General features: G+C 39.7%; 2 protein-coding genes across 2 annotated transcripts in view; one reads left to right on the top strand and one right to left on the bottom strand.

Annotated features, from left to right (window-relative positions):
• Positions 1–6708, bottom strand: part of LOC130080341 (growth arrest-specific protein 2) — a 56798-nt gene extending 50090 nt beyond the window's left edge. Inside the window, exon 1 of the mRNA XM_056245699.1 lies at positions 6496–6708. The gene's annotated coding sequence lies outside the window, so the exon portion shown is untranslated. The remainder of the gene's footprint in view (positions 1–6495) is intronic.
• Positions 6709–8472: 1764 nt separating this feature from the next.
• Positions 8473–9740, top strand: fancf (FA complementation group F). Its single transcript, XM_056245698.1, has one exon. The coding sequence runs from the start codon at positions 8526–8528 to the stop codon at positions 9570–9572; it is 1047 nt and encodes a 348-aa protein (XP_056101673.1). The 5' UTR covers positions 8473–8525; the 3' UTR covers positions 9573–9740.
• Positions 9741–20730: the final 10990 nt, after the last annotated feature.

The following is a 20730-nucleotide window of genomic DNA, read 5'->3' as shown; positions in this document are numbered from 1 at the left end:
TGAACAGTAGTCCCTAATAATATCAGTGCTGTCTGTTTTTAAAATTTCCAGACTGTGATCATCAGGGCTTGAATGATAAAGCTGATACGATCTGAGATTGGCCTTATTATTAGTAGTGCCGGCATCACTATTACTACTCTAAATGATCAGATCTGGCAGACGATAAAAAGCATGAGAAAATGATCCTGCACACTTACACTAAAGGAGGAAGCCAAGCGATATAGAGACACAAATAATTAATTAGACTTAGTTATTTTGACATAATCAATAAGCAACCAACAAGCAACCTCCCAAGAACATAGCTACTAAAAACCTCGCTAAACACTTTACCAATGACACACACACACACACACACACATACAGTGCATATGTGCACAGAGAGAGATTGAGAGAGAGAGAGAGAGACAGAGGCGTCAACGTTTTCTGTTAACAATGTGTTTGTAAAGCGTTGAGCATTGTAGCCACAGACATGTTTGTTGAGCATGTGAAAGATGTGTTCAAGTTAAAGGGGTAGTTCACCCAAAAATGAAAATGCAGTCATTATTTACTCAACCTCATGTTTTTCCAAACCCGCAAGACTTTCGTTCCTCTTCGGAACACAAATGAAGATCTTATTGATGAAATCTTAGAGCTTTCTGTCCCTTCATTAACAGCCACGCAACTACCACATTGTGGTTGTATCTCTATTAGTGTTACTGGTTCTTAGTGCTGCATTTGATACTATTGACCACAACATTCTTTTAAAGCTGCAGTCCGTAGCTTTTTCTGGGTTAAAAATGATCCAAAATACATATTTGAGAAAATACATAACCAGCCAGTGTTCAAAACTATCTGCTTGCCTTCGCTCGATTCAAAGCGGTAAGCTTGTAATAATGTTTTTAATTCCAGTGGTACTGGTGGATTTCCGCGGGAGATTCGAGCATGTCTTTGCGTCATTACGTCACATCTGTACACATGAAGAAGAGTCTCGGCTAGTAGGCTATATTGCGTGAGGATGTTGGAGGTGTAGATTTATAGCCTTTTCTCACAGCACTTGATATAATAAAACTTATCAATTTGATGGCGGATCCAGAAAGGTTCAAACGACAATCACCAGTGACAACTGGAAACTCACCCACTGTAAAAAGCAAAAGACTTCGTTCGGACTTCGGAGTGGCTACAGGAAGAAAAAAAAACTGGAACCGGACCCATGCGAAAACAAGGATAATATCGGAAGGACATTACATGTAGTCACGCAATGCTGACGTTGTTAACATTAACAATTTGAGAACAAAGTATAATTTGCACGGTTTTGTGTGATATGATAAGCGATTTTTAGATTTAATCAGCGCGATTTACTGCAATGTCAGAACCAGAACAAAAGTGGATGTTGTTCAGATGACAACATCCACTTCCAAAAGAATAATCTGTGATTCTGAATGCCATTATCCACACCGGCGCGGCGACTGACAGCCGCACACTCTCCTCAAACATTGTGTTCATCTGTGCTGTGTTGAGGGTGTCGAAGTACAACTCACGTAAAGTTGATAATTCCGCGAATGACTGCAATTGCAGATTTTGAACAGAGATGGCGACAAAGAGGAAAAACTGGGGACTGCAGCTTTAAATAGACTCGGAAATTGTGTTGCCATTAGTGGAATTGCACTAGCATGGTTTAAATCATACTTATCTGACCGTTATCAGTTTGTAGCAATAAATGAAGATATGTCTTATCGATCACAAGTTCAGTATGGCGTACCACAAGGCCCAGTACTAGGACCGTTGCTGTTCACTCTGTACATGCTACCCTTGGGAGATATCATTAGGAAGCATGGAGTTAGCTTTCATTGTTATGCTGATGATACTCAGCTCTATATTTCTTCGCGCCCTGACGAAACTTACCAATTCACAAAATTAACGGAATGCATAGCTGACATAAAAATGTGGATGACTAGTAATTTCCTACTACTAAATTCTGAAGAAAAAAAAAAAACAGTTTCTAATTATTGGGCAAAAAACCTCTGCACGTAATAACCTAGAATACTGTCTAACACTTTGCTTCTGATACTGCTCTCTTAAGTCTTCGTCGTTGGTTAGGAACCTGGGTGTGCTCTTTGATACCAATCTTTCATTTGAAAGTCACGTGTCTAGCATCTGTAAAATCGCATTCTTCCATCTTAAAAATATATCTAAATTACGACATATGCTTTCAGTGAAAAATGCGGCACAGTTAGTTCATGTATTCATGACCTCAAGGCTAGATTATTGAACCAGGAAGTATGACCTGGTTCTGTCAACACTGCATTGGCTCCCTATTAAAGGGTTAGTTCACCCAAAAATGAAAATTCTGTCAGTAATTACTCTCCCTCATGTTGTTCCAACCCCGTAAGACCTTCGTTCATCTTCGGACCATGAATTAAGATATTTTTGATGAAATCTGAGAGCTGGATCATCCTCCATACTAGTCCATAGGCTTCTTCAGGGATTGAACTTGCCGGCCTCGAAAAGTTATTAAAGACATCGTTAAAATAGTCCAAGTGACTACAGTGGCTCAATCTTAAGTTTATCAAGCGACGAGAATACATTTGTGCGCAAAAACAAACAAAAATAACGACTTTATTTCAACTATTCATTTCCTTCTCTTTGGGCCTCGAGTCAGTTAACGTAGTGTGATTCCATAGAGCTACGTCACACGTAGGCTCACTATTGGCCGACACTGGTCATGTGCGTGATGCGTGTGACGTACAACAACAGAAGCTTACGCTATTACACTAGTGAACTGACTCGAAAGCCCACAGAGAAGGAAATGAATAGTTGAAATAAAGTCGTTATTTTTGTTTTTTTGCGCACAAAAAGTATTCTCGTCGCTTGATAAACTTAAGATTGAGCCACTGTAGTCACTTGGACTATTTTAACGATGTCTTTCATAACTTTTCGAGGCCGGCAAGTTCAATCCCTGAAGAAGCCTATGGACTAGTATGGAGGAGTGATCCAGCTCTCAGATTTCATCAAAAATATCTTAATTCGTGTTCCGAAGATGAACGAAGGTCTTACGGGGTTGGAACAACATGAGGGTGAGTAATTACTGACAGAATTTTCATTTTTGGGTGAACTAACCCTTTAAACATTGTATACATTTTTAAATATTGCTGATTACTTATAAAGCACTAAATGGTTTGGCTCCCCAGTACTCTCCCAGAGCTCTTAACACATTATAGTCCGTCACGTCTATTGCGATCTCAAAACTCTGGCCAGTTGATAATACCTAGAATATCAAAATCGACTGCTGGCGGTAGATCCTTTTCCTATTTAGCACCAAAACTCTGGAACAATCTTCCTAACATTGTCCGGGAAGCAGACACACTCTGTCAGTTTAAATCTAGACTAAATATAGAATATTATATATAGAACATTATACATTTCTTTTATTCAAATCAGTTAAATGATTATTAGGCTGCATAAATTAGGTCAGCTGGAACTGGGAACACTTCCTATTACACCCGATGTACTCGTTACATCATAAGAAGAATCGCAGGGGCGTCGAATTTAGTAGGGACACTAGGGACGTGTCCCTATCAATATCCAGTGACACTGATATATCCCTTGCAATAATTTTGATCAAAACTTAAAATATATTTATATATTGATCTCCCCGTCCAAACCTACGCCACTGGAAGAATGGCATCTACGCTAATGTTAGTCTTTCTGCTTATTCTGAATCCGAGGTTTACTGTAATCAGCCGGATCCGGGCCGTATCCAGATCAGATGGAGGACCTGCGCCTGGACTAAACCGCTCAATTCATATGGATTAGTTTTACCATCTCTTTATGAACTTTCTGAAGCGTCAAAGTGGTAGTTGCAGCAGGGCCGTCGCTAGTGGGGTGAAAGGTGGTGACAATTGTAGGGGCCCCCGCTGCCCAGGGGGCCCCACAAAATCCAGCAGTTATACTATTTAGGCCCCTGTAGTATGAATAATTCTAATATTTATATTAGTTGTATGCCTGAGATTTAAATGAAAACCAAAAAAAAAAAAACGTGCAATTTGGTTAAATATTTTTCCAAATATCTGCTTCTCTTACCTCCATTAAAATGGTTTAGTCCGACCTAAAGTATTTATTAATTATTCAGTCAGAGTCAGTGACAAACATCAGATGGACCCAATAAAATTGTAAGTCCCACCCCAGCTCGTGAACAGAACCAATCAGAGTTGAGGCGGCAGCCTGAAGTTAACGATGAACTTGGTGGAAGAGCAGGAGACTGACTGACTGAAAAATGTCGGGGAAAAGAAAACATAAATCAGGGAACCAGAAACGCCACGAAAAGATGGAGAGGGAGGCAAGGAGAGTGGTTGTATCCCAGTAGATCAAGACGCTCTTAAAGACAGGTTATGTTATTTTGCTGGGAATTAGAAAACGTCCGTCTACAGTCTGCCGTGTACAGTCATTTTTTATTATCGGTGCGCGCCACAATCGACCGAATGATTACGTGGTCTAAATTCACGAGTCACGACGCATTGCATTATGCATCTGACCTGCCGGCTGATGATATTTAATACATCGAGAATACAACACACTGCACTTGGATGAATAAATGTATTCGCTTTATTTAATAATATTACCAGTTCCATATTATCTTTATTAAAAAAATAAGACAATAAATGGTTTTAAATGGTTTTATTTTTTTAATTAGACCGCATTCTTGTCAATTTTAAATGTTTACTTTTTGATTTATGAATTATAACAGACTGAATTTTTTTAATTGTTTTTATTATTATTTAACAATTTCTTGCTTTTTGTTAGTTTTTATTAGTTGTAGTTTTTATATAAACATTTAACTTTTAAAATAAAGGTTTTACAACAACATCACCATCTTCTGTTATATGTGGCCTCCATGCTCAGCTATTGTACAGTATATGATATTGGTGGAGGGTGGTGGGGGCCCACATCAATATTTTTTCAGGGGGCCCCGAATCCTCTAGCTACGGCCCTGAGTTGCAGAGCTGTCAATGGAGGGACAGAAAGCTCTCAGATTTCAATAAAAAAGATCTTCATTTGTGTTCCGAAGATGAACGAAAGTCTTACAGGTTTGAAACGACATGAGGGTGAGTAAATATTAAATAATGACAGAATTTTTATTTTTGGGTGAACTAACCCTTTAAGCCAGTTTTATTTCAGCGTGAGCTCTGTTTGTACTTCGTTGGATATAATGAAACGATACTATATAGCATTATGGCATCAGGTTTTGTATGAAAAAGTACCACACAAATTTTCTTCAGAAAGTGGCACTTAATAAAACAGACAAGCATTCGCTAAAATCTCTCTCGTTTCTCAAAGACTGCTAACCATTTGCTGACATTAGACGCTCACACAACTGTGTGATCACCACCTTGAAACAGATGCTCTGCAAACACAAGCCCGCACAGTTCACAGATTGAGAGGACATTTACAGTACATTCACCACCACACATATAAACTCACATATTGGGCACATATGGTTGACTCCAAAGGTCAGTGTACAGTGTGACAGAAAACCTTTAGCTGGGACAATTATATTGAACAACATAATATTATTTCAGTCAATATTGTTTTAGCAAACAGATGAGTTTAAATTGAAGTTGCAACAGTAGAGTTATATAAAGACAATAAGTGTCTCCAATAGGTTGTGTGAATTTCCCATCTGTAAACCAAACACTGACTAATGCAGAAATATAAGTGATAATACTCCAGCTCAATTATCTGATTCTGCTGCAGTTATTTGAGCTTCAACGCTGTCATGTTCATCAAGCACAGACCACACATTGTATTCTGCCCTTAAAGGACTGTGAAGGGTAAATCACACACACACACACACACACACACACACACACAGGACTTCTTCAGTCTCCATGCAGTGGTCATCTTATCACATTTTCTAAATCCAACCTGATTTTTTGCCTTTTGCATTCAAGTTAATTTTAAAGTCTATTTCCTTTCCCAGTTAGCTTATTCAGTCTAGTTGTCTGCACAATCCCATTACATAATGCTTGATGTATCAGACTGGCTTTAATTATATTTACAGGCTTTAACTGTTAGTTTTAAGTGCACAATAACACATTTAACTGAGGCAGCCCATATGAGAGAAACTCAAATACCTTCTGCAGTCTAATAGCAAAAAAACTGTTATTTTCTATTTGTTTTCAAGTGGGTATGCTTGACATTTTATGACTGTAGTAATATTTCCAAGCTGCTGGTGCTTTCATGAGCTATTTTTAACACTTAAAGAGAAACCACAAAAACAGACTATATTGTAGGCAGATCTAAACTAGATGCATTGCTCAAAAAAGTTCTTCTATAAGTATAATTAGGGTACTGAATGTTGAAGGAACTTTTTCCACATTAATGCATTTTATTTTAAAAAGAATAAAAATATTTGTACTGTACTATAGGTAATTCTATCAATCTATCAATGTATCCATGTCTCTATCTATCTATCCATCTATAAGAAACATTTCTCTTTCCAGAAAAATATCCACTCACCCTCCAGAATGCACTGCCGGCAGGCGGTTCTTCAAAAGTAGACTCTCGTTTCCAATGAATTCATGCTTTTCTCAAGCACAGGGTCCTCAGACTGTTTACCATGACACTGAGCCTCAAAGAGCCGAATGTCATTGCGAGTCTCAGTTCAAAGTGCGCTCATCTCACCGCCTCCCTGAGAGACGCGACGCGACGCGTCTTTATCAGCGCGATGCGACAGCTCCGTGCAGGAGAGACCATAAAACGAGCCACACAGAAGAGAAAAACGTTAACTGGCCGGAAAAATAGAAATACCATACACATCTTGATCTTACAAAGAAATAGTATTGTATATGCATGTTATTTTTCTATATCTAATATGTTATAATACAACTATTTTACTTTAAATGTTTATATATATACAGATAAAAATGAATACAACATATAAAATAAAATAGGCTACAAAACGTGCTTTTCACAAAATGTTTTTTTTGTAAAATGAGAATCTATTTATACGTTGGAACCATAGACTGTAAAAAAATCAACAAGTGATCAATATATATATATATATATATATCATATAATAATAATAATAATAATATATATATATATATATATATATACAGGGCTTGACATTAACACCCGCCAACCCGCCAAATGCGGGCGCATTTCACCCGTGGCGGGTAACACAGTCACTCTCACTAGCCACTTTGGCGTGTTGAAGATTTGTAGTCTTGTCAAAGGACATCTGACATAACAAACGAATTGCAATTTGACACTATGCCACTACCACTCCCATGAGTACCACCTGCACATAGTTTAGTGTTTGCTCATTGGTCCATTCGTGAATCCTCTTGAACGACAACACTGCAAACAAGAAGACACGCGGAGATTAAACTCGCGGACTGTGCGACGAACTGGGCTGTTTTAGTCTGCCCTTAATTATCAACTTAATGTGATGATATAGCGATCTTTTTTTAATAGCAGGAGAATCCAGACCACCGGCGTGTCTCACGCTCTCCTGCAGTGCCGCTGCGCGAGGGTGCGCGCGCCAAACGAACGATCATCACACGCGACTGGTCGCATACACACACACATCAACACAGCGTTCAGTCAGTTCGTGAGTGTGCATGGCCGGTATTAAAGCAAAAATCATCTTCATGATTAAGGGCCACGGTGTAGGCCTAACTACTAGCAGGGCTGCCCTTATGTCACGTCATATCACAACTATCTTTCCAGAGTTAATTCTATGTTTTAATAAAATTAATCATGCCATGAAAGAAAGCAGGAGATGCGCTTGTGGGAATAATCTGGAAAATAAAGACCTGTAGGCCTATACTTGTTTCAGGTGGACATATCTCCAGTTACTCAGAGCTTCATGATGATAATTATTAAGTCAGAGCTCTGAGGAAAAGCTGATGCAAAACAATCCAAAGTCCTATATAGTCCTATATAGCCTATATAAAGTTGTAATCCTGGTGCCTTAATTGTGGATTTTTTCTTTAAAATTATTATTTATTCTTTGCTCGTTGTTTCTAATGCAGATAATTGTTCTACTCTGTATTGCAGTATTTACTGCTGTAAAACAAAAAACAAACAAACAATGCAGCACTTTTATTATATACAATAAGAAGCTATTTTATGTGTGTATCTTAGACAACATGTTATCAAAAAAGGAGCTTAACAACCTTATCAGAGCTAATGATAATATTAGTTCATTTTAGCACGTTTTCAGCCCCATTGTCAATTTTAATCATATAAAACGTACAACAACAAAACTGTGGCTAGTAAAAATGCTGCGTGGCTAGTCATTTTGGAAAACCACTAGCCACATTGGCTAGTGAGCAAAAAAGTTAATGTCAAGCGCTGTATATATATATATATATATATATATATATATATATATATATATGCAACTTTTATTTTGAAAAAATAGTTTTAGGAAGTTCAGTACCGCGAAAAAAAAAAAGTGACGTCGTGCGCGTCCTCCACCAATAGCGAATCAAGAACGAAGCACGCGCTAGCTGAAGTTCATATTCCATGCTTTCTTGTTTATGTGCGGTAACAGTGCAGGGAGTTTCATGGAGGCTGTGCTGAGACAACTGACGAACATCCTGGAGTTACTGACCGTGTCTCAGACGGACCGCGTGCGTGAATGGGACCAGCACACCTTACAGCGGGCGTTTCAGTGGGCCGAGTACTGCGAGCAGCTCCACTCCCGCTTCCAGTCCAACCCCACGGTCCGGTCCGCACTGGAGGCCGGCCTGCAGGACACCAACCAGCGGCTGCAGGACGCGCTCCCGGCGCACTCTCCAGTCATGTTCTCGGACCTGGCTCAGTGTCAACACAAGCTGCTCGTTAATCTACTCACAAACCCTTACTCACCGAACTCTGTGGCTCAAATGCTTTTCCCAAATCCCAAAACTGCAGCACAGGAATTCCAGTTTGATCAAAGCAGCTTCATTACACGCAAATCTGCGTTTAATCTGCTCTGCCGCTCGTGTGACCGGACTAGTCATCCTGGTTTACAGGTTGAGGCAGAAGTGAGAGGCAAACTGCTCCGGGAACTCCTGAACTCTCTGCTAACTCGTTCCGGCAATGACGAGTATGCGAGAACAGTGCTGGATTCCATCCTTCGTGACAGCGCGGGAAAAACGGAAAGCCTGTATGACGTAATAGCAGCTGCGCTCCTCTCCAGTAATGACGACACGAACGCCGTCACTCAGCACTTTATCCTCGCCTGGATTCAACATCGCGATGGGTGTTGCAGTAAACTGTGCAGATCGCTGTCTCCCGGACTTTGTACTGTCCTCTCCCGACAGTCTCCGGAGTTTAAACAGGCATATTGGGGTGTTTTGAAACAGTGGGCGTCCTGCTTGCAGTATGACGTCTTGGAGAGTGTTTGGGTGCCGACGTCAGATGGGCCAGTGACGTTTAATGCTATGGCTGATCGATTAAAAGATTTATTAAATTCAGGAGCACCTTTAAAAGAGGACACTGAGACTGAGCTTAACGCGCTCAAACTGGAAGATGGAGACTTTAATGTGAAGGGCATCAGTGTATGGACTGATCTAATCATTCAACTGAAGATTGGAAGTTAATTCAATAATATTATTAGCTGGGCTATTTAACATTTGATGATAGTTAAACTAATGGTAATGTGTTCTATTTTAGGTTAGAACTGTGTGCATTTTCCCCATACGTATTATAATTATTAATAGCCTATATTTGGCATGGTTTTATATTTTGACTTTTTATTTTCTTTATTATTAAGAGCCAGCAATTATAATAGCCTAAAAAAAATTTGTATATACAATTATTATCTATTTTTCTAATTAGTATTGGGAGCCAGAAATGTTTCGTAATTTCTGATATTTTGTCATTTTGTAATAATTTCAGGTGGTGTTGTTATATTATTTTAAAAGAGCCATCATAATAGTGATTTTGTTTCTCCATTGCCTATATTTTGTCCTTTTTTTTCATTATTGACATTTCTAAGCGTAATTTTGTCCCTCATTGAGGAAAATATCCAGAGAAAGAAAGACCCTTTCCCGTGTGTTGTCATGATGCCTCGAGCTCCCGGCCGACAGGGGGCGACAGCGCTCTTTACACCATCACACATGTGCTTTATTTCAGAGCTGAGTTCTTAAAGCTATTTTATTTATAGCTGAATAAATAATAAAGCTCTTAAATTATATGTTTAACAATGTTGCTATCATATATGACGTTTATGCATTTCATTGTTATTGATTTGATCACTTAAAACTCTGTCCTGGTTGAATGCAGGATAGAGCAGGGATAATTGCAACTCTTTTACTCATTAAAAATGGTTAAAGTCAATAATAGTCTAAACTTTTATCCCTTAAAACTCATCTTTGATCATTAAAATGACATATTTAAATGTTTTTTCCTTAAAATATCTTGGATGTAACTACACCCATGACTCATTTAGTATACACTGTTCTCTGAATATGCAAATGAGCCCCGCCTCCACTCACTCACAGCAGCTCAGAGATCCACTTGTTGACGATCACATGTTTAATCTGATTGGTTACAAGGTAGTTTGTGACGTCAGAAACAGCCAATATTATCTGTCTTTGGTTCACTGCAGTTTTAAGGAGAAAATGCTCAGCAATGGTGCCGACTTGTGAATTTGCACATGGTTTGTCTTAAAGCACATTAAAAACACCACATAGACATATAAACAACATTAAAAGCTGGATTTTCACCACAGGGGGACTTTAAGGAATAAATGAATTGTAGTAGATCAGTGATATTCTGCCTCATTAAATTCCTCTTAAATGGATACTTCGCCCAAACATGAAAATCCCGTCATCATTTACTCATCCTAATGTTGTTCCAAACCTGTATGAGTTTCTTTCTTCTGTTGAACACAAAAGAAGATATTTTGAAGAATGTTTGTAACCAGACAGATGACGGACCCCATTGACTTCCATAGTATTTGTTTCCGACTATAGAAGTCAAAGGTTACCGACATTCTTCAAAATATCTTCTTTTGTGTTCAACAGAAGATAGAAACTCATACAGGTTTGGAACAATTTGAGGGTGAGTAAGTAATGACAACATTTTCCCTCTAAGATCGATAATACAGAAACACAAAGTTCTTCACGGTCATAGTATCAGGTAAAAAAATGCCTTTTCTAAGCAGCAAAATATAAGATTCATTGAAATTCATTGGTCAAAAAGTGTGAAAACCCTGAGAAACATTACAAAACAGCAGTTGTCCATGTCAGTGTGCACTGTAGGTCTAAACTGTAATTCTGTTTTTCATCATTGTGTAATTAATAACTACACATCACCCCTTCATTAAAGAGAAATGGTGCTGCTTTGAATAGGCTGTGTGACAGATGGTGGCATCACCGTCGCCGTGGCAACCGTTGGCATTAAGCACAGGATTCCATTTGAATAGAAGGAAGAGGCCGGGCAGCAAACGCGTGCGCCTTTTAAATTGGTCCCCGGGGACACGCAGGCGCGTGCTTCATGGGCTGGGTTTCATATGTCTGTCACATTAAGGAGGAGGAGAAAGAGATCTGGAGTCTGCATCGGCCGGGTCACACGTTCATTGATTTATGAGGACACTTGAGATTGTTGAAACCCACAATCAAACCTCACTGCTCATGACTTTATCTGAAATCTCTGAAATCTTTTCTGTTAATGCTTTAAAATAGAAAAGGGGCAGCTTCGTTTCCTGTTCAAACAGGTCCAGTATACTCTTAATAAATAATTAGTCAATGTTATCTCTAAATTGATTTTGCATCCAATGACAAACAGGATCATTATGAAGAACTGAATATTATATTTTAAACAGTTATGGTTTCAAGTTACATGTTTTAGGGTTGTTTTTAGGCCTGATTTGGTTGGGATATTTGTAAATAAATAAATCTGTTTGTCTATATTGTTTGAGGATCTGTTGTGTTTTGACTAACTTTAGTATTTACACTTACAATACACTTGAGTTATGGCAGATTATATGTAATGATGTTTAAAGGGGCTATAGGTAAAAATTTTCATGTATTAATCACTTCTTTATGGCCTATGTGTGAACAGCTTCTAACGAAACTTTAAAAACGAGACCTTCCCCGACTTCCGTTGTCTATGAAAGCTTGACGACTGATTTGTATGTGAAGGACTCGGGACGTTTTCGCCGTGAGACGTTTTCTCACACTCCCGAGAGCCTCTCTTCTGTTCTGTGACACATGAAACAAATGCTTGTACAATGTTCAGGATAATAATGCCGAAAGAGCCAATCTGTGCTGTATTGTCAATGTGTCATGCAAAGAAAAGGGATTCATTCAAACTATAGTCTCACATAGCTAGATCAATATTAGTATATAGCATGGGTCCTAAAAAGTTAAACCAAAGCGATTGGTGGCTGGCTGCAGTATAGGTCATAAATCCCGCCCTCTCCATGTAATCGAATGGGACACGAGCCAAACTAAAAAATCCAATTACACATCAAATAATTTTTTTCCCAAAAGATTGTTTCTGTAATTTTAGGTAGTTCTTATCACACAGATGTATGTTCAAGTGTTAATTTCCAATAGGTTTGGTTTTAGTTATGTGATGCTATAAAAACGAGGTGTAACGTTATGATTGACAGCTGTGCTTGACTGAGTCTGCGGGACCTTGATAGTCTCGCGTAGCCAGACCTTCAGACTGACGGCTGAAGGTCTGGAATTCATAGCAGCTTTCTTTGGCCAAGGCCCGCCCATAAGGCCGTTTGACCGACATGTAAAACAACCAATTACAGTTCGTTTCGTTCAGCGTCACGTTTCGGGGCGTGGAAATGTCCCCACAACAACAGACCGGCGTGCAACAAGTCAGTCAGCATAGAAAATCAAAGAAGGAGAAGAAAACTTCAAGAGTCTATGCCGTGAACCTTGCATACTTTTGAGAATCCTACGTTTAGCTGATCTTGATAAATGCTCATTGTCACTCATGTAAACACAACAGTTTTTCTTCCGCAATCACACGTCTGCGCTTTGTTTCCCGGCGGACCGAAAATAAACGTGACACTCGCGCCCCCTGGAAATCTGATAAAATTCAACCAATCAGATGACGACTTCGACATTCCTGAAGTGTTTCCAGTTAAGTGTACCATATGCATCAGACGTTTAGCCAAGGTTCCGTGGGCGTGACGTCTGAGGCTGAGACTAGGACCTTGATACCGCGGCTCCACCACGGCACAGACTCGGCCTCCGAACGGCGTAATCGGCAACAACCGTTATTGGGATATTTTGGCTTCATTTTTCTACAGTGGAAAGAAGCAGAGCAGCGATGCGCTGTCCATCTTTTTATTACAGTCTGGTATATAGTCTCAAACATGCTTTATATTCAAACTATCATAACAGTGTAATTTTAAATACCTCATCCGTCGGCATGATGCTGGTGAATCGCAGAGCTGGTGTACACATCCACATCGCTATGATCAGATGCTTTCTTAACTGCTGTTTTCTCACCTCTTTTGTTCATTTTTGTTCCGTGTGTTTACTAGAGGAAAGCGTGCAGAGTGCAGACACATATTTACATATTCATCAGCAGCGTGGACGGCGTCGGGATGTTCATTAACAGTACATCGCTGTAAAGGTATTTCCAACTTCTTTTTACTTCAAAGCGAAGAACGAAAAAGAACTTCGCCATCAGCATATCAGGCCCTGAATCACGTTCAGTCTCTTGTACCTTACTTTAGGTGTGTTAAGGCTGATTTATACTTCTGCGTCGATCCTACGCCATAGTCATTCCTAAAGCTGCGTTCACACTACACGCGACCAAGCGACACGATACCATTCATTTTCAATGGTGAGCGGGCGATTTCCGGCGACCGTTGGCGACTGGATGGGGCATGTCTGGCGACGCGACAAAGTTGAGATCTGTTTAACTTTATGCAAATGCAGAGCGACTTTCGGGAGCGACAACCAATAGGAGTGAAGTCAGTGGAGCGCGTCACTCTTCAGTGCTGAGTCTGACCGAGGCAAGTTGAACGAGAAGGTCATTTTTAGCAATCAGAAACTGTCCTATTATTTATGATATATCTCCGTGTACATACAGTGGTATTCACCGTACTGACTCGGTGCCTGAATGGTTTCGGGAACCCAGATAGACCGGTATTTGCCCGTTTTCTGCAGTTAGCCGCGATGGCAAAGAGCACTCACTGTTTCTCATTCATCTTTAATATTATGCATTTTATGTACTGATTCCATTTATATTTAGACTTTTCCTTCCGAAATATTTGTTTGTAGCGGCAAGAAAACGTATTTGTTGTCAAACATAGAGTGTACATCCGTGAATGTCACTCGCAAACATTACTAGGCAACCAGTAGTGGGAACGCCCTCCAGCGCAGCCACTGGCGACCTGCAGCGACAAAGTCGCTTGTACTGTGAACGCAACTTAAAACTGAAACAACGCGTCAATTCTACGCGGACCACAAGCACTGTGATTGGTCTGCTAGAACCCCTCCCTCAGGGGTTACACGTGCTCCCTCTGCATGTGTAATTGCATGTCGACGCGGACAACGACTCAGGAGTATAAATGAAAACCGAGTGTAGCCTACGTCCAACGCAGAAGTATAAATCAGCCTTAAGAGTGCGAGCAATAAATGAAGTTTTATGTAACAAAGTTCTGGAGGAGCACGTTCAGGTAATAAACCAAATTAGCACAAGAGGAAGCCGGTATAAAAATAGCCTTCCCTCACCTCTGTCCCATGACAGTTTCACAGGATCCCTCCACCACCCCATCACCTCACTCTCGGCTGGTTTCTAGCCCAGTAAAAGGGCGAGTACTCTGGGTTCGGGCCACATTTCGAGCTCGGAGCCCTCTCCCGGACAGCACAAATACGCCTAAATTACTATATCCGATTTCATGTACGTGTGAACTCGTGAAGTTGCTGACTGCAGTTCACTTAACGGCCACCGGTGTCGCCAATATCAAGGGTTTCTCAGTTCTACATAGAGCCCCTTTGAGCTTAAAGACCCTCTGTGTTGAAAATCAAGTTTTTAATGTTGATTATATGTCTATGTGGTGTTTTTAATATGCTTTAAGACAAACCATGTGTAAATTCATAAGTCGACAGCATTGCTGAGCATTTTCTCCTTAAAACTGCAGTGAACCAAAGACAGTCTCAAAAACACGGTTTGAAATCGCTGGTGTTTCTGACATCACAAACTACCTTTTAACCAATCAGATCAACATGTAAACGAGTGGATCTCTGAGCTGAGTGAGTGAGTGGAGGCGGGGCTCATTTGCATATTCATAGGACCGTGTATACTAAATGAGGCAAGGGTGTAGAGTTACATTCAAGCTATTTTAATGCATGAAAAAAAATCAAGGATAAACCGTTTAAATGTGTCATTTTGGTGATCAAAGATGAGTTTTAAGGGATACAATTATTGACTACAGGGGGACTACTAACATTTTTAAATTAATGAGCAAAAATCTAAAAATGTTACAGTTATACCTGCTCTATATCCTGCATTCAACCAGGAAAGAAATTGCAGACACGCTATTTTCTCTCTTTTCTGACTCTAGAGCACATGCTCTGGAGATGCGGTGGTTTCTTTGACAGCAGACAAATAGTTCTTCTTTTTTTTCTCATCCCTGTCTCCTTGGAAACAAAGAAAATGTGTTTTCTCAGCTCAAATATGCAGCGAGAAAGCAGCAGGGCAATGCTGAGAAAACACAACCGTTTCCACAGTGAATAATCAGAGGCGAGATTTCCTCCCTAACACAGCAATTCATTATGGCCTTTTTTAAATGGGGGGGGGGGGGGGGGGGGGGGGGGGCTTGATGTCATTATTCTGCCGTAATACAGATATTTTCCTGCCTCTCACTTCTGGATATTATGCAGGAATGTTGGAATGTCTTTGAAGTGATGTAAATTCAGTACTCGTACACACAGGTTATTTTATTCCTTCCCATAATTGTGCTTATGCACATCTTAATCATTTTAATTCAACATTGATTTGTCAATATTTCATGTAAAGAACCTATGGAATCGTTTGATGAGCTATGTTACCGTATTTCCTATTGAAACTGACATTTTGGATGGGGAGTATCGAAGGGTAAATAATGCCACAGCCATAAACCATGACACTTGTTCTTGTTTGCTGGTGGTATTAAGGGAAGGGACATGCTCGTTCTAGAGAGCATTTGTTTGGACAAAAATCTGTGTAGTTCATCTGATTTTGTTAATCTGTCATCAATATTGGTCTGTGTGGAATGTGTATCTGTATCTGTATCAAGTTGTTGGAGAACACTAGCAAATAGAATTTCCTAAGCATGAACAAAAGCCATAAACTTTATCATTTTGATGAGATCTTAAAAGTCCATTATTTCAATGGACTCTTGAGAGTTTATTGGCTAATCTAAGGTCATGTGATCTGTCTTTGGTGGATTTACAGTTGTTTTGAATGCCAAATAGATGCAATAGTATTGATTCAAGCACCACAATATAACACAATCTGCACACTCAACGCCATTAAATGGCTTCTAAATAACTAAAATATTACCAAAGAAATGGCTTATTTACTGGAACACACAGAATAAAGAAAAACACGTGTTTTCCATATATGAACACACATCTTATTATCTCTATTCCCTATGGACTTGGCGAGCTGGTGTGAGTGTGTGTTGGGGGCGGGGTGGTGACAGCACCAATGAGGACATGGTTTGTTAAGCATGTGATGAAAAGCTCATTTCGGAGAGATTGCAGACAGATGAAGGATACATGCGTTTTAGAACAACAGGGGAAAAGAAGCTGACGAATACTGAAGAACAAACACCCAAAGAGTAATTTTCCTTATCACTGGTTCTATTTGTTTACCCTGAGCTTAAAATGTGAATATATATATATATATATATATATATATATATATATATATATATATATATATATATATATATATATATATATATTTAAATAATACTATTAGATTACTTATTATATGACTATAAAGTTAAGAGAGCCATTTCTGAGGTGCAACTTTTTTACTGTAGTGAATTTTACTAAGTGAATTTTTGTACTTTTAGAGTCAACCATGCCCTGAAATTTCGACATAAAAGGCTCAAATTAATGCTTATTTTACCATGCAGTCTAATCCATCAGACAGTATACTAAAACATATTCATATCCTCTTTCACATGGGAAATACACAAACTGTAGATACAAAAATGTCCTTCATCTGACTAACAGATGTCGTTCAATAGTGAAAACTTGTATAGTTTTCTCACATTAATGTGAGTCTATTACTCACATTTGCTGTGTGAGTAATAGAATTACTGAAAGGTTTCAGACAAACTGTCTTTGGTTTAATTAGCACTTGCTCTGTTTGTAATGTCTGCTGATCATTTGTTCATGCCTCCATCACTCTCTCAGTTCTGCACAAGAGCACAGAGAAGAAGTGAGAAATGATGGAAAGTTCTGAGACTCACTTCAGCCCACATTCACTGAGGTAATTTTAAGATGATAAGAAAGAAAGAAAGAAAGAAAGAAAGAAAGAAAGAAAGAAAGAAAGAAAGAAAGAAAGAAAGAAAGAAAGAAAGAAAGAAAGAAAGAGAAGGGGAACTAGAAAAGGATGGCGAAAGTGAAAGGGGAATCAGAAAGGAAGAGGAAAGAAAAGAGAATGGGGAAGCAAAATGGGAAAGGGAATGGGGCAGGAAAGGGAAGGTAACAAGAAAACAGAATAGAAAGGCAAACAAGAACGGGAAGAAGAAGCAGAATGGTGAAAGAGAAGGGGAACCAGAAAGGAAGAGAAAAGTGAGGGTGAAATGAATGGTAAGCAAAATTAGAAATGGGATCGGAATAAGATTGGGAAAGGGAAGGTAAAGAGAAAACAGAATAGAAAGGCAAACAAGAATTGGAATAAGCAGCAGAATGGTGAAAAAGAAGAGGAACCAGAAAGGTAGTGGAAAGGGAACCAGATAGGCAAGGGAAGGGAAGAGGACCATAAGAGTAAATGGAACCAGAAAGGGACAGAAGGGGCAGTCAAATGGTGACTGGGGTGCCAAGCCCCTCCGAAAAACATTGTTGTTGATCAAGGTGTGATTGTGGTGGTGTTGCTTGTGTTTGAATATCTGACTCGCACTCAGTATTTGAGAACACAGAGCCTTATGTGTGACAGTGTGAAAGTATGAAGATGTTTCGTAGACCTAGTTTCATTCCTTTGCTTTGAACTGTCTGTGTCTTAAAGCATACACGATGTGTTGTCTCTTGTTGTAGACATTATTAAAGGGGTCATATGATGCGATTTCTTGTTTTCCTTTTTCTTTAGTGTGTTATGTAGCTGTTAGTACAAGTATAAGATCTGAGTTACAAAGCTCAAAGTGTCAAACCTAAAGAGATATTCTTTGTAAAAGTTAAGGCTCAGCCACACCTTCCTAAAATGCTTCGTTTAAACACGCCTCCACAAATCTACGTCAGTGTGTTTCATAACTCCGCCAAAATGTATACGCAAAAAAAGAAGGCATAACTTTTATTCTCTGTATTATTGTTGCCGCCGGCGCCGCCATGTCGTTGAGACAATGTGCTTTTCGTTGCGAAATCTAAACTACTTTGGCCTTCCAAAAGAGGACACAAAACAGTGAGTTTATTTACAACACTGTTCCAGAGCAGTATACAACTAAAAGTCCAGTCCAGTCGCGCTTGCAAAGTTGATCGATCAGCTTGGTCATCTAGTGGTAGTGCCGACATGATCACCTGTCATTATTATGATGTTCCAAGTTCCATTAGCTGATGTTCCAAATATGGTAAGGGGCGCAACCTTTCCGTCACATGCTTAAGATTTTTGGGCCAATCACAATGCACTGGATCGCTGGCCAATCAGAGCACACTGCTCTTTTCAGAATGATGAGCTTTGTAAAAATCTGCGTGTCTCAGAAAGGCGGGGCATAGAGCAGCAACAATAATGTACAGTATGTGTAAAATAATGACTTTTTTTACCTAAAAGCGCGTAAACACATTGCATTAAACCAAATACACAAAATAATGGTCTTTTTAGAACCATTATGACCCCTTTAACTCTCCTCTTGTGTTATAACAGCAACAGAAAACAGCTCTCAATCTTGTGTGATATTGCCTTGTGTTGCCTGGATTTCATCAGCAGACTTGATGCTGCACAGCACTCTCGACAGCTCTGCTGATAGATAACTATATAAATAGATCTCCACATGGACCAGACAGTGTGTTCACAGCAGCTGCTGTTAGTGAGAACATTTGAGGTTTGGTAGGAGTGTTTGCAACACATTCTGGGGTAATGAATCCAAGAAGTGGTTTGGGTGTATGTAGGGTAGTGGTTGGATCTGTGGGCTGGATGATCTGTGTAGGCCCACTGAAGAGTTTAGGGGAAACCCTGATTAAAGTCACCTTCCTGTCATTTTGTATTAACTCTGAAGACCTTAATACGCTTGCTCAGGTGTCTTTGATTGGGGTGGAGCTCAACTCCACAGGGCACCGGACCTCCAGGGTCAGATTTGAGAAAACCTGGTGTAGTTGCTGGCTTCAACTTCAACTTCAAATTTCAAATGGCTTGGTTGTTAAAGTTTCCGTGTAGTACCAATATCCTGCAGAGCTTAAAGTCCCCATGAATTCTAAATTGACCATACTTACTTTGTTTGCCTAAATTGATTGTTTTGTGGTGAACAATTCATCCATGTAAGTCAATCCACACAAAAAAATTATTTGGCTTCGTAATCTTTAATCATAATCTGAAATTTCCCCTCCCCTCTGCATTGGAGGACCTTCCCTGATGACGTAGGTTTGACAGTTTGGGTGTCTGCTTAACATCCGTAACCACGCCCCTCCAACTGACAGTAGACAGGCTGCATGAAAACACCTACTTTTCTAGATCCAATCAGGTGCTAGTTGGGAAAAAAGCCACGCCCACTATTTTGCCTCATTTAGTATTCCATTTCTCTCGGAAATACGTCACAACACTGGAGAAAAGTCGTTTGCAACTTCCGGTTCACGGGGACTTTAAGCTGGGTGCACGCAGTGCGATTTTGGCCACGATTTGGCCGTCGGAGACAAATTTTGCTTATCCTAAAAGATTCCTCTGATCCTGATGTGAAGTCTTTGATTGTTAGTTTGACATCTTCCGACAGCCGATTAATGACCGTTGCTAACAAATTTTACCTCCAACGAAATTCTGGCAGAGTCAGAAAATTTGCCTCTCAGTCCTGCAGTGTGACTTCTCCTACGATGACCGTCAAATTGTCTTAGTTTTTCAAGACAAGACATGACCAAAAATAACGTTAGAGATTTCTTTGAAGCCACCATTTCAATCCCGCATGTAATGCAGCTCACGGTCACCGAACGTGTCATTGATTGATGTAAAACGCAGACAAGTTTTCTTGCGTGCGTCCGTTTTTAGCGCGTCTTGACTGCCGTACAGTCTGAAATCAATGACAACTGAGATCTTACAGTGTGACATGGCTTACAACGAGGATCATGTTCGTACAGTCTGACAAGCAACAATCATAAGGACTAATCATAAATCACACAGTGTGCACCTGGCTTTAGATCCAACTTGCCCCAACACATTTACCTGGAAGCTTCTAGTAATTCTAAAGACCTTGCTGGTTCATGTGTGTTTATTCAAAGTCCCCCTGTGGTGAAAATTGAGTATTTTCTCATATTAATAGAACCGCCTAAATGAGGCAAGGGTGTAGATTTACATCCAAGCTATTTTAAGGCATAAATAATTTGTTTTAAAGCTGCAGTCCGGCATTTTTCCTCTTTGTCGCCA

Source organism: Rhinichthys klamathensis, unplaced genomic scaffold, assembly GCF_029890125.1.
Source record: "Rhinichthys klamathensis goyatoka isolate OS25496 unplaced genomic scaffold, OSU_Roscu_1.1 h1tg000033l_1, whole genome shotgun sequence".
NCBI classification, from domain to species: domain Eukaryota; kingdom Metazoa; phylum Chordata; class Actinopteri; order Cypriniformes; family Leuciscidae; genus Rhinichthys; species Rhinichthys klamathensis.
This window is presented reverse-complemented; position numbering and strand designations above follow the sequence as displayed.